The 17,234-nt window shown below is 35.8% G+C and overlaps 1 protein-coding gene across 5 annotated transcripts in view; it reads right to left on the bottom strand.

Annotated features, from left to right (window-relative positions):
• Positions 1-17,234, bottom strand: part of si:dkey-71l1.1 (uncharacterized protein LOC569883 homolog) — a 49,264-nt gene that overhangs the window by 9,906 nt on the left and 22,124 nt on the right. For 4 of the 5 annotated variants that reach the window (XM_039763940.1, XM_039763939.1, XM_039763943.1 and 1 more), the window contains exons 4-8: positions 15,184-15,273; positions 14,963-15,064; positions 12,812-12,917; positions 12,533-12,655; positions 3,034-3,110 (exon numbers count right to left, since the gene is read on the bottom strand). In XM_039763940.1, the coding sequence (XP_039619874.1) occupies positions 3,034-3,110; positions 12,533-12,655; positions 12,812-12,917; positions 14,963-15,064; positions 15,184-15,273 (498 nt within the window). The remainder of the gene's footprint in view (positions 1-3,033; positions 3,111-12,532; positions 12,656-12,811; positions 12,918-14,962; positions 15,065-15,183; positions 15,274-17,234) is intronic. The other variant, XM_039763944.1, reaches the window with a different exon arrangement.

Here is a 17,234-nt window from a genome sequence, read left to right as displayed (position 1 = left end):
CTATCAGAATTACTAGATGCTATAAAGTCACTTCAATGCAGGAAAGCAGCAGGCCCTGATGGCTACCCTGCAGAATTTTATAAGAAATTCTTTGCTCAGCTAGCTCCCCTCCTATTAGCAACATTTACAGAAGCTAGAGACAGTCAAACTCTTCCTGAAACTTTTCGCCAAGCATTAATCACCGTCTTTCCTAAACAACATAAGGACTTACAGTATTACAATGTGCATCATACAGACCAATTTCACTTCTGAATAATGACGTTAAGATACTCTCAAAATCATAGCTAGAAGGATGGAGAAAGTGCTCCCTTCGGTAATATCACAAGATCAAACTGGATTTATCAAGGGTCGACACTTATCTTCCAATCTTCGACGCCTGTTTAATGTAATATACTCACCAACAAAGTCAAACACCCCAGAAATATTATTATCATTGGATGCAGAAAAGCATTTGACATGATTGAATGGAAATACCTTTTCACTACATTAGAGACATTTGGGTTTGGCCCGAACATTTGTGCATGGATCAAACTACTGTATACCAATCCAGAAGCTTCAGTTTGTATCAACATTTGTTCAGACTACTTTAAACTAGAACGAGGTACCAGACAGGGATGCCCCTTGTCACCGCTGCTATTTACAATCACCATTGAACCACTGGCGGTTCACTGTCGAAATGCTGATCAGATAAAGGGGATTATCAGAGAAGGACTGGAACAGAAAATTTCTCTATATGCAGATGATATGGTACTGTATATATCAGACCCAAAAATTCTGTGCCTGCAGTCTTAACAGCACTTACAGAATTTCAAAAGATCTCTGGTCTCAGAATTAATCTGAATAAAAGTGTACTCTTTCCAGTGAATTCTCAAGCATATAATATTAGATTAGACACCCTACCTTTTATCATTGCAGAACAGTTTAAATACCTAGGGGTAAACATCACAAGTAAACATAAAGCTCTTTATCAACAAAATTTTGCCGTCTGCATGGAAAAACTAAGCAAGACTTGAATGGGTGGTCAACCCTTCATCTTACTCTAGCTGGAAGAGTTAACATTGTTAAGATGAATATTCTTCCTAAGCTTCTTTTTTATTTCAAAACATTCCAATATACATCAATAAATCATTTTTTAAGCAATTAGATTCAACAATAACCTCATTTATTTGGAATTCAAAACATCCACGTATCCAAAGAGCGACCCTACAAAGACCAAAGGCAGAAGGTGGCATGGCTCTACCTAACTTTCAGTTTTATTACTGGGCAGCAAACATACAAGCTATAAAAACCTGGACACAAATAGATGAACATACACAGACCTGGTCCGTAATAGAAGTAAAATCCTGCAGTACTTCTTTATATTCCCTGTTTTGTGCTCCAATAAGTTATCTGCAATATATGGATAACCCAATTGTGCTTCACTCACTCAGAATATGGAACCAATGTAGAAAGCATTTTAAGATGGAGAAGCTTTTATCTGTGGCACCTCTGCAAGAGAACCACCTCTTTCAACCCTCGCAAACATATGCAGTTTTTAATATCTGGAAAAATTTGGGATTAACTTGCTTAGAGATCTTTATATAGACAAGATCTTTGCATCCTATGAACAATTACATTCCAAATTTAACATTCCAGCTACACATTTCTTTCACTATCTTCAAATTAGGAACTTTGTTAAACAGAACCTGCCCGATTTTCCTCATCTTGCACCCTCATCCATGCTGGAAAAAATATTGCTCAATTTCCAAGGACTTAGACACCATCTCTGCAATATATACAATTATTTTACAGTCCCTCCCTTTCAAAGATCCAAGAAGACACTGGGAAAAAGATCTCTTAATCAATATATCAGAAAAGGGTTGGAAAATAGCAATGCAGAGAATTCACTTAAGCTCCATATGCACAAAGCACACAATTATTCAACTCAAAATTATATATCGAGCACATCTGTCTCGTCTAAAACTCTCCAAAATGTTTCCAGGGCAGGATCCAACCGGCGAACGCTGCAACCAAGTCCCAGCCTCACTGGGTCACATGCTTTGGTCCTGCACCAAATTAACATCATTCTAGACCAAAATTTTTAATTACCTTTCAGACACAGCCTTGGTGTCACAATCCCTCCTAACCCATTAACAGCTGTGTTTGGGGTTCTTCCTGATGGGTTTAAAGTGGAGAATGACAAACAAACTGTGATTTCACTATACTTTTGGCACACAGACTTATCTTCCTAAACTGGAAGAATTCTAACTCTCCTCTTTTAAGTCAGTGGGAAACCGATGTTTTGTTCTGAAATTGGAAAAAATCAAACACTCAGTTAGAGGATCTGTACAGATTTTTTTCAAAACATGGCAGGATCTAATCAATAATATCTTAGAATAAGCTTTTAAAGCACAGAGGAAGCAATTATTTCTGCATTTCTTTTTCTTCTCCATTCATCTCTATTGCTTATCAAACTCATCAATTTAGGTATGTTTACAAGCCTTAAGCTTTACCCCACTGGCCATGCTCTCTCTCTCAGGGGTGGGGGTCGACTTGTTCTCAATTCTAATTTTTGTAAAAATTGATTGATTTGTAAGAAATGATTACAATAAAATTAATAAAAGTTCAAAAAAAAAAAAAAGATATACAGCCTGATTTTTTCTCCCTTGAGATCTGATGTGTTTTCAAAGTGTTCCTTTAATTTTTTTGAGCAGTGTATATTCTCTGTAAGGAGAAATCAAATATGGATTCAAACTGGAATTTCAGAACTCCAATTATGCTACCTTGTAATTATTGCTTTCCTTCAAATATAAACAAATTAATATTTGCTATAAAGACTGAAAAATGAAGATGAACAATGCATACAGTAGTTCTTTTATATACAAGAATAGACTAGATAAAAAGATTATAGATTGCATATTGTAGAACTTGCAATAAAAGAAAAAAAGTACATCACCAGTCTAAACTAAGATGCAGAACTTACTCTGCTCAAATCAAATCACTCTGAGAAATAACAAGATAAGGCTGAAGGAAAAGCACTCCATCAAATATTACCTGTTTATTTGCTTGGTGATAGTAGCTGGCATGTGCACCTCCTTTTCCAGCATTTAAAGTGGCTACCCAATTTGGACCTTGGAGAGGAAAAGAAAATTTTGCAGTAAATATTAAAAAAAAAATAAAAAACATTACTGCTAAAAATACATAAGTAAAAATGATACCATTAGCCATATTCATATAAAACAGCTAGCCAGCACTTGCTTCAACTTCACTAACATCACTATTGAAATCATTTCTCTTTATACTGTCATTTTTAATGATAAAAATGTAAAACAATTCAGAAAGATCTGACAATAACAGCAGGTCTCTCCTAAACACAATCTCATCAGATTAGGAGAACTGGTTCTTACTCTCAGTGAGTTTTTTTTCTCATCCTGTCAGATACCAGAATAGGACCAAGCATACATGCCAACATTTTTATTTTTATTTTTTTCAAGTAAAGATGATTTACGGCAAAGGCTACATTAGTACCACATATTTCTCACTTAAGTTTCCACCTATTTGTTGGGTTAAATGTGAATGTATCTTCCACAAACAGTTATCACTACTATGGCTATCCTCATGCAGAACAAAATTAAAACGCTTTACCTTTTCATAGTTCTGCAGAGTGAAGTGCCATCAACAGAGAATAAAACATAACTTAGGCTTCCCCTTAAGAATTACCGACTGATATTTACCTCATCTACAGGTACCTTTGGTACATTCTTTCACTCTGATCTCCTCAAGAGCACAAATGTTGTGCTTATTGCATTCTTATTTGTCAGTACGAAATTAACTGTACATTTTTACACCCTTTTTATTAGTACATATATGTCACAACAAAATTAACTTTGATTTTATTTAGTACTAAGATCCTCACAGGCATATGCAAACCCAAATGTGGATGGGCCTGACCTCAGCTCTATACAATAGCATCAGTCTATTTGAGAGAGGCTGTTCTTTCTCCTGCTCTAGAGTTATACTATAAGATTTTGCCTAAATATCCTAAAACACCTGGATTAAGCTTGTACAAGACTGTAAATGTCACGTATAGAATAAGAAAAAAGTAAAACCTGTTTGTGCAGGAAACTCTATCGTTGTTCAGGGTAACCAACTTTCATGGAGACAAAATGGTATCATCCATCAATTCTTTCCTTAGCAGAGACTTCAACACTAACATGCAAAATAACAGACATCCCTGAAGGACTGTGATTGAGAGGAAAGATCTGCCTGGTCTTAAACCCATCAACAACTTATTATTGTATAACTGTACTAAACATGGTCTTTCCATAGTAAATGCATGTTTACACAATATAATCTAACTGATGGAAAAGCTGGTCAGTAATCAACTTTTTAGTCATAGCATTTGATATAAGGCTGTATACTAGGTAAAGAGAGGTGGTGAACTATTACTGTAAGTAATCATTTGATAATGATTTGATTAATATAACTGCCATTCTGACAGACACAGGAGACTTAAAATGGTGCTAGGACTTTACTGAGGACATCCAAATGCAGATGGATAGTTCTGCAGAAACAAGGCAGCATGAAATCATGAAAAACTGAAAGCACTGGAATATAGTGCTTTCATGCTTTCGCTGGATTATAATGCTTTAGTCCAATATTACTTGAAAGTAATGAGGTAGTACTTTGAGATTGGCAGACTGGAGTGATGGCTGTCAAATTTAAAAAGGTAAGCAAGACAGAGAGTTCAATTAAAAAGGTATTACTTTGCTCAGGCTTTCCATAAGATCTTGTGCATTCTCTACAAAATGACACTGTGTTTTCAACAGAAGAGATAAAATAATCCTTCTATATAAAAGCGGTCGGGATTGTCCTTCCATCCCGGGAGTGCTACGCAGGCGCAGAGTTTCACACACGCCCTGTCCATTTTGTAATACACGATGGGATTTGTAGTTTCGTTTTTCCAGGTAAAAGATGATTTTCTACTCCAGACTGCGATATCTTCTTCTTCTTTCTTACTATATAAAAGCGGTCGGGATTGTCCTTCCGTCCCGTGAGTGGAAAGCGTAGCGGTATTCCACTTGTCACAGACTTACTACTTGCAGCTTGCGGTACAAAGCGACATGATGTGAGCAGAGTTCTGGTGCCCCCATTGTTCCCTTGCGTTTGTGCGCGATGCGCTGGAAAAATAGACAAAATTATGTCTCTGGAAATAATTAATGTTGATGGAGTACAAATGCCTCACCGCGTAGTAAATATCAGGGGGGTTCAAAAGGGCGACCTCAATATAGAAAAAAAGTTTAAATTTCATCACAAAAATAACAGAAACTACGAGTATTAAAGTAATACCGCTCAAATGCAATATAACCAAATTAATGAGTTTGTATAAAATATCAAATTGATCTACATATTGAATTGCCTTAATATGTGGTCAACTTAAAAGTCGGTCGCCTTAAAAGGCGGGTCAGCCTAGTGTATGAAATAATTATTGTAGTGCAAATATTTGTGGAGGGACAGAAATTGACTAATTCTGTCTACACGTATTTTAGATACAGAAAAAGCTTATGACAGTGTACCTAAGGGTGTATTTAAGGACATGCTATAAAAATATAGGATTCTGATCCAATGTTACAAAACATTAATCTCCCTGCAAAGTACATAATTAAAGTATCAATCATCAATCAAAAAAATCCTCTTCATCACACAACTGTCCACAACCTTCCTGTAAAACTACTGTAATTTATCTGTATGTAACATGGTGCTGCCTTATTTCAATGGTTATGTGAGGCTGGACTGCACTTAAAAGTTAGATTAATTTTTATTTAATTTAATTCAATGTTTGCTTAACTTTTACATATATTATATTACATCTAGTATTATATTCCATGTATCATGTTCACTGCTATATGTTATTAATTTGTACAAAGCTTATGTATAATGGCCGAGTTCTTTGTTGATGTGTTTTTAATTTTATGTCGTGGTCTCTCGGTTATTCCTGCAGACAAGTGAAATGTATCTATTCTTTTATTTTTTAGCTCTTTTGTGTAACATATTGTGGAGGTTTAAACCAGTGATAAAATTAAAATGATACCATAAAGCTCTACCTCTCTCTCTAACATAGAAAAAAATTACTTATTTTCATCCCTTTGCTGGACTTTAAATTTAGCACTGCAGCATGCACATTTGTATTTTTCATATTTTCAGTTCTTCCATTTAGATGGAGCCACTACATATAATACTGCTGTAATTTGAACCAATAACTGAGACTGTAATCATTTTCATTAAAACAGGTATTCATTACAGCAGTAATTCTCAGGTTCAGTCTTGGGTTCCCACTGAAGGTTTTTGTACTTGTTTCTTGTTTTGGTGTCAATTGAAATTCACTAAACCGGGTTAATTACATTTTTATTGAAATACAGAAGGCATTTAGACATGTTGTATGAGGATGCAGCTGTGGAAGACTTTTAGATTCTGGAGCACAAGCTCAGTGGAGAGCTCCAGAAGGAGTATGGATCTCAAACGAAGTGAACTCCTACTAGATAGATCAGTTCTACATCATCTCCCTATTGACATTTGAGGCAAAGATCTTTTTCAGTGGCATTTCCAATATAATTTATACCTATCTTGACTGGAATGACTACATCAACAAATCTTTGCAGAAAGATAGTATAACAGGGGTGCCAGGAACATATTAGTGTGGGGATACAGTTCATCAGGGAAACAAGAGAAATTAAAGGATATCTGTCAGTATTGTGGTTCGAAGTAGCAAATTCATATGGCTCTATACCTCACAAGCTAGTGCAGTTCACACTGACAAAGTGTTCCATGCACAACCTGAGATTTGTCATAGATTATGACAACAATTTCAGATTAAGGGTCTCCTCAGGAGCAGCTATAGTACATCAAGTTGGCAAAAGGCAGAGATTGGTATCATCACAGGATCTACCCATCTTTGTGATCTTGTTCATGGCAAGAAAGAATGTGCCAGTGAGATCTGCCAAGCCAAAATGTAGAGGGACCAAAATGTATGCTCAGTGTTAACCAGCCATAAGGGCATTTATAGATTATCTGACTATTGCCACAGACTCTGTCCCAGGCTGTTAAATAATCTTACAGGAGTTGAAAAAGTTAATTCAGATGGCACTGATTAATTTCAAGCCAGCCATGTTGAGATCTTTGATACTGAAGAAGGGAAAAATAGTAGACAAGTATAGATTCCACATTGCAGGAACAAATATTCCAACAATTTCAGACGGCCTGTTAAGAGTGTGGGAGTTTTAACAGCCTGCTGAAGGATGATGTGTCGATACATGCAACCTGGACAGAGCTGGACAGCTTGCTGGCCACCATAGACCTGTCCAGATTAACAGGGAAGTTTTAACGTATGGCCGTACCAGCATGTCATTCTTCCCAGGATAACCTGGCCACTCATTGTCGATGAAGTACCAGTCTTTAAAGTTGAGATCTTGGAGAGGAAAGTCAGTAGCAATGTCAGGAGAAAGTTGGGTCTACTGAAGCGCCTAAGCAGCAACACATTCTATGGTCACAGCAAATTACATCTGCCTCTCAGGTGGCCCAGAGGAGGAGTTCAAGGTCATGTAAATTACGAAAGTGATCCAGTATAAGGATTCAAATAATCTAAAAATAGCTGAAACTGGAATTAAGAGTGAAAACGGGAAAGAAATAGATAACAGAGAAGGCAATTGAACAGCTTGAGGAAAAACTATGCCACAAGAGGATGGTAAGCATATTGACAAAAGGTTGAACTGGAATGAGTTCCTTTAAGACTCCTTTCAATAGAACCACTGGACGAAAGGAGGCAAAAGTAGCAGCTAGTTCAGCAAAAAGTGGGTACTGTAGTTGAGGAGGGAAGATCATGTAGGATAGTCGTGATGAGACAACAAGGAACATGGATTAGATAGGAGAATGTGGTTGAGAGAAAGGTTACCTGGGCAGAGATATGGAAATCTGAGCCACACCACATAAAACTCCTCATTCAGGCTGTGTATGATGTCCTGTCCATTCCATCAAACCTATACATATGGGGTAAAGCAGAGGCTCCAGTTTGATCACTGTGCCCCATGTGTGGCAACTTGGAAAACATCCTGAGCAGCTGTTCCAAAACACTTGTTTGACAAAACTATCAGTGTAGTAACTACTGCAGCCATGCATCCCTCTAAGCAGATGATGTCATTGTTACAGCAGCTGAGCTGTGAAAAACAACAGGGGAAAACACCTGTATGTACCATGGCCTCAGCAAGGGATTGGCAGTTGCTGGTGAACTTTGAGCAGCAGTTGAGGTTCCCCAGCCACATTGCTGTCACTACCTTATGACCAGAAATTGTCATCTTGTCTGAGGTCACAAAGTAAGTGGTAATGTTGAATCTGACAGTTCAGTGGGAAGTAAGTATGGAAGAAGCCTCTGAGAAATAGCTCAACAAAGTACTGGTCAGGCAATGTCAGCCAATGGGATACTGAGCCATGTGTCTCCCTGTGGAGGCTGGCTGCTGGGGCTTTGCAGTCCACTCCCTAATCAAGGCCTTCAGGTTTTCTGAGCATAGTAAAAGGTGGGAGCAGGAGAGTCATCTGTAAGACCACCAAAGCTAGACCTTAGTGGCAAGCATAAAAACTTGAACAAGCTGGGGTTTAATCAGCTCCAGCTGGGTCACCTGAATGAGGATGTATGTTGTTCCAAGAACCAAAATACTAGATGATTACAGTAACATCACTGATGATGTGTCCAGTAGCATCACTATATGTATTTGAATAATAGGATTCTTTGTTGTCTTTTATCTTGGTACTTGAGGTTTTCATCATCATCATCATCATTATCTCTATCATTATGGTTTCCTGTACAGTCTTCCAGGTAGTTATTGTTTATTAATAAGCAATCTAGTGAGTATGATGATGAAGTAGTTTAATCTTTCCAGAATTCAGGAACATTTGACGTGGTGTCTACCCCACTATTAATTTCCATTATAAGATAAAATTTAGGTGAATAAGGTGAATTAATAGAAAAATTAAATAAGACATTTGAGTATTTAAAGCTATAGCAAACAGAACTCACTGAACTTCTGCTTCTAACTGAAATTAACTTGAGAAGTACTTGTAGGTTAGATATACATTGTTATCTGAACTACATAGTATCAATGAGGCTGATGTTTTCACAATAAATAATTTACTAACATTTCATACCAACTAAACACTGCATCTTGTAACTAATGAAAACTTCATGTTAATTTCTTTTAAGGACTTTATTTAGTTTTACTTTTTCTCATTTGCACTTGGAAGTTTGTTGGTACTTTTGCTGGTTTTAAACTTCCAGTGTAGATAATTACATAAGTGGAAAAATATCAAGTATTCTATAAAAGTATCCTATAAAACAATTAGGATATTTACAGCTGGCTGGAAGCTGTTGTTTGGTTATACTGCTAAATTATGTAGCATTGGCTGCAACTAGAGTACCATCTTCTTGAGAACTCCTTCAAAATTTTGTTGTTCATTGTTTTTTAAATGTTGTACCTCTTCTATACTTACTTGCATGTATTTTATGTAGATTGTTTTTCTTTGTAAGTTTCTTTGGAGAAATTAATGTATTAAATGATAATTTTGAACCACTCAGTGATTAGGAAAAAATGGAAAGGTTATTCCTGCTGAAAAAAGTAATTTATGTTTGCAAGAATCAAAAGGTTTACCAAGAATAAGGTTAGAACATTGAATGTTCTAATCAATGGATGCAAAATATTCAGCTGGCAGTGTCCAGAAAATGAGTTCAAGTTAATAAAGTTGATTTAGTTAGACAGGATAGTAAACTCAATGTATTCTCTTTCAATAGTAACTTTTATCCCAAGGACAACACAAATTTAATCCATACTAGGAAAGGACCTAGCTATGTAAACATTTTAATCAAGCTGGGTAGAAGGGTGCTTCTTTTCTTCCTACTTTGGCTTTATAAATGAACTGTAGGAAAACACATTAAGGATTTTGTTGGTGCAGCTTTCTGCCCCAAAATCCAGCTTTAGGAATTCACTAACCCTGTTACCAATTTTTATCCATCAGTCAGGTTCACAGTTAACATACTTATTGATCACACCTGTACTCTTCCTTAGCATCAATCCTTCTATCAGTTTTCCAGAACTGAAAGCTTGTGTTTATTGCAAATCAACTGACTTACACTGTTACTTTCTCTACAGCTCCTTCCATCCCTGGTACACTAAAAACTCTCCTTAGTTTTCAAAGTTAATCACCCTCCACTGCCTTCCTTGCCAGGAGATGCTCTTGCCATGGTGTGGACAGTGATCTCAGCCAAGCTATGAGCAGATCTTACAATATCATCCCAAACAGCAGCACCAGAAATGATGCAGTCATCCCACTCATCCTTCCTTTTTGCTCTAAATCACTCTCTCTCTTTCCCACTGGCCATTAGGTAAAATTTACCCATTTTACAGATGGCTCCTTTCACAGATCCATTTCCATTGACCAGTTGATTGTCGATATATCACAAAAGCATAGCTATGTTCCCAAATGGGAAATTTCAGGAGCCACTTTTGTCACTTTCAAACATGTCACTAAATTGTAATGTTAACCAAATTGTAACATAACGATTATTTCTCGTCCCTCTGAAAAAAATAATATAAAACCATAGGTCTCCTGCCAGACCAAAAATCGTTTACTTTTTTGTACAGTGTCCAACTATCTACATAGATGAAACAGAGAGAGATTGCAGATTGCTCCAAGGTGTGTGTCTGAGCCGTTAAGATCAAAGGCCTTACAAAGCCAACTCTAGTACATTTCACATCTGTGGGCCATAGCCACACTGATGTCTCTGTTTGTATTCTTTCTTGGGTTTTCTAAGACATGTTTTAAAGCAAACAAAAAAAGTAGCCAAACTCATTCTCAGTCTTAGCTTCATATTTCTTCAGGATTAAATGCTTGACTATTTCCCACTCATCTTCAATCCTCTCTAATGGCTGCTTTACATACCTACTCTCATCTTTCACTTCTTTAATCTCAGTTGCTTTTCTCTCTGATCACATTAGCTTCTGCTTGAAGATAATCTACTTTCACAAGTAATATAGATCAGTTCTCAAGTGCACTCATCTGTGAGGGCTTAGATACTGGTAGCACACATTGGCTATTTCCTACAAAGAAAATGAAGGCTTTGTGGAGCACTCTGCATTGGAAAAATAAAAGGACAAAAAAGGGTGCACATTTCATTCATGAAAGCAATAGCTACTGTATCCAACCTAAAATATAAATAGACTGCCCCGGAAGTGATGTTAAAATCTTAAAGAAAAAAAATCATGCAATGTTCATAGTGATGCAATGCTAATTGGAGACTTTTTAAAAGGTTCAGTTCCCATTTGTATGGAACGCATATTCAAATGTATTAAAAATTCAGAAATAAATGCAACAGTCTTAAACTGCAATATTGCAAAATAATAGATTTTCAGTATGACCTGGATTGATGTATTTCACTATTCCATTTCTCTTTTGGTGCTTTATTAAATAATTACCAGCATATTTCACAGTCATTTTTTTTTCCTGAATGAAGGAACAGTGAGCAGAGCTTATCTCCTAATCACCAAGTGTGTCAAAATTAAAATATTTCCCCAGAAAATACTATGTATAGATTAACGATTTATATGCTGTATTAAAAATATTATTCAGTTATATACTGTATTAAGTTACATATAAATAAAAGTTTATTAAGCAAAGGAGTATTTTAACTTAAAGCCTAACAATTGCACCAGCAATTGCTTGCCTTATTTAATAATTTTTTGCTTTACAATTTTCATATGAAAGGTACTACTGTATATAAATAAAATGTATTCTTCTTCTTACTATTATTATTATGGTAGCGCTAAATATGTGTTTAATATATGTTTTTTCTCCTTCTTTCGGCTGATCCCGTTAGGGGTTAACATATGTTTAACATATTTTATTTATTCTACTTTAGTTTAAAATAATTTCTTTAAAAACATATTAAATTAATTCTGCATATCCTAAAAACAACAAGCTGTCCACAAATACAGAAGATTATTACCACTACCCTATAGTACATGCACATATCCAGACTGACCACTAAATAGCTGTAGGCTGTTACCTGCAAGTTATCAGTGACACTTGTTTAATTTGTCCTTCTTAAAGATAGTATTTATAAATGAAAGATTTTAAGTGATTAATGACATTTTATATTTTTGTTGAAACAATAACAAGTAGGGGCGGCACGGTCACGCAGTGATAGCGCTGCTGCCTCACAGTAAGGAGACCTGGGTTCGCTTCCCAGGTCCTCCCTGCGTGGAGTTTGCATGTTCTCCCTGTGTCTGCGTGGGATTCCTCCCACAGTTTCGTTCCTATTGGCGATCCTAAATTGTCCCTAGTGTGTGCTTGGTGTGTGTGTGTGTGCCCTGCCTTTGCCAACTGTGTTGGCTGGGATTGGCTCCAGCAGACCCCTGTAACTCTTTGTTAGGATATAGCGGGTTGGAAAATGACTTGACTGACTGACAATAACAAGCAAAAAATATGCAATTATATGTACCATCATACTTACCAGTGTAACGTCCAGCCAGCGTGAAAATACCTCCCTCCTCCACTCTGCCACGGTGATAAACCAGCTCTCCACCTAGAACTAGCTGAGGAGACATACTTTGCAGAAAGTGTGCTACCATAATTACTGTGCACAGTGTGACAAAGGAAAAGAAAGAAAAGTGTATAACAGATATTACATTTTGGTTCCGAAATATTTAGGAAAACATTACAATGTAATAAGAAATAATACAATGCAAAAATTAATTACAATATAAAATAAATCAAATATTCTTGCTTTTACCAGATTGTGTGAAAATGTCTGGGTTTGCCATAGTAACAGCAGCAGTGAAATCATCACCTCGATATTCCGTCTCAAACTGCCATGTTAGAAACTGGGATTTTTGAGTCTAGAAGATAATAAAACACATATTATTATAAATATATTTAGATTTAGGTAAAAAGTATGGTACTGTCTAAACTGGTTTAATAAACTATCCACAAGTAAATCTTTCAAACCTAAAGACTGAAATAACTGAGAATAACATCTACAGTACTGTTCTAGTTGATTATAACATATGTATACATAATAAAAAAATAAAAACAAGTTTAAATTAATCAATAAACAGCTAATTCATCTCCAAACAAAATTTAGCAAATATGTGCTTCTAGAAGGTGAAAAATTAATAAAGGGAATATACAGTGATGACTTGTTTCACCTAATAAATATTACCTGTATAAATAATAACGAAGATCTGCTATTCCTACAGAAAGAAATGGAGTACTGCAAATTCCCGGAATATTTTCAGTGAATTATACACATATCTTTATAAATGCCTCTTACAGGTGGATAAGCTCTGGTCAACTGCATGCATTGTCTTCCATTTTATATAATAGCTACAACTCTGAATATTTTTTTGATTAATAGACTTCAGGTGAGTGTGGGCATGTACAGAGTATGGTTGTGCTCTAAGATAGGCCGAAGCACTGTTCAGGGTTGATTCCTGCCCTGAGCCCAGTGTTACCTGAATAGATGCCAGATTCTTGAGACCTAGAACTGGACAGGCTAGTTAGAAAATGGAAAGAAAAGAAATCAGCCAAGATCTCAGAAAAAAATTCTGGACCTCCACAAATCTGCTTCATCCTTGGGAATAATTTCTAAATGGACGTACAAACAACAATATAGAAATATAAATACCATGGGACCACACAGCTGTCATACAGCTCAGAAAGGAGACAGATAAATGCTGGCATAAAAATGCAAGACTGCAGTTTGCAATGGCACATGGTGACAAAGATCTTACTTTCTGGATAAATTACCTCTGCTCTGATGAATCAAACTGTCTGAAGATCAAACTGTTTGGCCATAATGATTTTGTTATGTTTTGAGGAAAATCCCAGATGTCAAGCATGGGGATGGGAGCATCATGTTGTGGGGGTGCTTTGCTGCAGGATTGTCTGGTGCACTTCACAAAATAGATGGCACCATGAGGAAGGAAAATTATGTAGATATACTACAACAACATCTTAAGAGCTCAGCAAGGACAACAAAGTCAAAGTACTAGAGTGGCCATCACAAAGTCCTGACATCAATCTAATAGAAAATTTGTGGGTAGAACTGAAACAGCGTGTCTGAGCAAGGAACCCTACAATCCTGTCCCAGGTACACTAGTTTTGTCTGGAGGAATGGGCCAACATTTCAGTCATGTATTGTAAGAAGCTTGAGAAAGGCTACCCAAAACATTTGGCTCAAGTTAAACAATTTAAAAGCAATGCTACCAAATATTAATAAAGTGTATGTAAACTTCTGACCCACTGGAATTGTAATATAGTCAGTAAAAAAATGAAATACTCTGTAAAAATAGTTGGAAAAAATAACTTTTGCCATGAACAAAGTAGATCTCTTAAACGATATGCCAACTTCATAGTTTGTTAGTATAAACTCTTGGGAAGGGGTTATAAAATAAGTTTTATAGAATTCACCCAAAGTGTATGTAAACTTCTGACTTCAACTGTATGTTAACAATAGAAAGTAATATTCCAAATTAAAAAAGAACAGCAATCCAAAAATAAATATCTGATTGTATATTAAAAATTTCTTAACTAGTTCATGTATGCTGTTTATCCTCAGACCAACTGGGTATGTGCCCTGTACACGGTACTTTCCTTAGTAATTCACTGTTGATATATTTAATGTGAAAACTGTGAAACATTTTATTTTGGATTGAACTGTGTCTTTGTAAAAGTCAGTTTTTGGTTAGACTGAAGTGAAAGTTAGTCATTTATTTATTTGCAAAGAATCTGCTTAAGACACTATGTGATTTACAGTAAGTTGAGTAAGGTTTCAGAGATGTAGATCACCAATAGACATGGATCTTAATATTAACACAACCAAATGAATGTAGAACAAGTTTTATTAACAGACAAAAAATTAGTGATATTGTCATCCTTTTACCTGGAAGACAGCCTTAGCTCTTATCCGATCGCTAAAAAGCTGCAGCCACTGCGCATTAAGACTTCCTGAAGAATCCATCTCTCCTGTTAGCATTGGCAAGGCCTTCAGAGACAAAAATAGCCAAACTTTCTTTTTTCTTTTGTTTTACGTTTTGTGGGGGATACAAAAAGAAGAGGAACAAAACACAAATACAAAATACTTAACAGAAATAGGCCTCTTACTTTTCCTTTTCCTTCTAGGTCAGATAAATATGAAGCATTAAAGCGATAGTTCGAAGGACCAACAGCACTGAGGTGAAGGATATGACTCACCTAGTGGGTTTTGAGAAGGAAAGAGTGAGAAAAATTAATTTTTCAGCTATAATGATAAATAACATGATTAACAGAGAATGACTTTCAATCTACAATTTGAATATTATTTTTTTAATCCATGTTTATTGTTTAATTTTTGGTTCTAGCTTTCTGATTTACTATTGGTTGATAGAAGACTTTGTAAAAAAAAATGTAATTTACAATGCACTGTCCAACTAGAAATAACCAATCTAATAACCCATACTACACACACACCATACAATTAAAGAGTGAAAACTAAAGAATTAATATGTTAGTTCTCTGGGGGGCAGCACGGTGATCCTAAATTGTCCCTAGTGTGTGCTTGTTGTGTGGGTGTGTGTGTGTCCTGCGGTGGGTTGGCACCCTGCCCAGGATTTGTTCCTGCCTTGTGTACTGGCTGGGATTGGCTCCAGTGGACCACCGTGACCCTGTGTTAGGATATAGCGGGTTGGATAATGGATGGATGGATGGATGGATGGATAGTTCTCTTGGAAATTATTTGCCAATTTAGTACCTTTGGGTCATCTAACAGTATTTAGCACCATCTAGCTGCAAGTCTGTGAAAGGCTGCCTTCATTCTTATACTGTAGTATGATTTTCTCTTTGCAGAAATGTTTTTTTCTTTGTTTAAATGTAGAAAATAACAATATAGCATAATATGCATACAGTATGTACTGTAGATGTACATGTATATGCATAATGTTATCATAGCTATTGCAGATAACACATTTTCAACCCACAATGCTAATCTAGCAGCTTTATTTTTAACATCAATTTGGCAAAAGCTAAGTGTTTCAACCAGTCATCCATTTTAAAAAAATACATGAGGAACCACAAAAAGAATTGTTAATTATCTGTGATTCATGCAGCACCTGATATAATTTAATTATAGTTGATACATATGTGGAGTTTTTATGTGAATAAGTGTTCTTATTAAGTGCAGACAAATGAAGTCAGAACTTATATACAACTTGAGGAAATAATTATTGAATGATCAACATTTTTTTCAGTAAATATATAAATGAGGCAATTCGCATGAAATTCTCACCAGACCATTGATATTAACTCAAGAAATCCATAAATATAAAGAATTCACAACATTATAGGTCATAAATAAAGGTATGTGTAATAAAGTAGAGTGACACAGAGAAAAAGCATTGAACGTGCTAATTTAATACTTTTAGTAGAGAAGAGTTTGTTTGTAATGACAGCTTCAAGACGCTTCCTGTATAAGGAAACCAATACTTTTTCCCTATGCCATTCCACTTTATTACACATACCTTTAATGTTGTGAATTATTTTTATTTGTGAATTTTTGAGTTAGTATCAATGTCCGGTGAAAATTTAATGTGAATAGCCTCATTGGGAATATATTTACTGAAAGAAATATTGATGCATTCAATACTTACTTCCTCCACTGTAAGGGATGATGCTCTATGGTAGAGACATAATGAGAAACCAAAACTTTCTTAAAAACATTTCTGCATATGTTCCACGATATACTATAAAAGCAAATATGTATCAGTCTCTCCTGAAGCCACAAAATGTTTTTAGGCCTCTATAATTTTATTAACAAGGAAAGAATAGACTGACAATAACAATGTACTGCTATATTTTTTTCATCTGAAATTGATGATTAGTTAAAACAGTGACTGAATGTGCAGTGATTTAAGTGTTACTATGTGTGTAGCACTATCCCACCCACCTCTGCCACATACACAGACAGTAATTTTTGCCAATAGTTACAACAGATGCTACACAGTGCACCACAAAAGATATTATTTAGCTTTTTTGACCTGGTTACGAACAAGTCTTTAAATGTCAAAGTGAAAATAGATATCTGAAAACTGCTCTAAATTAATAACAGGTACAAAGGGTACAATTAATGCACCAAAATAAAAGGAATTTCTGAAGAAAACGTGTTGCAGTCTACTAGGAAT

Source organism: Polypterus senegalus, chromosome 9 (assembly GCF_016835505.1).
Source record: "Polypterus senegalus isolate Bchr_013 chromosome 9, ASM1683550v1, whole genome shotgun sequence".
In the NCBI taxonomy this organism is placed as follows: Eukaryota; Metazoa; Chordata; class Cladistia; order Polypteriformes; family Polypteridae; genus Polypterus; species Polypterus senegalus.
This window is presented reverse-complemented; position numbering and strand designations above follow the sequence as displayed.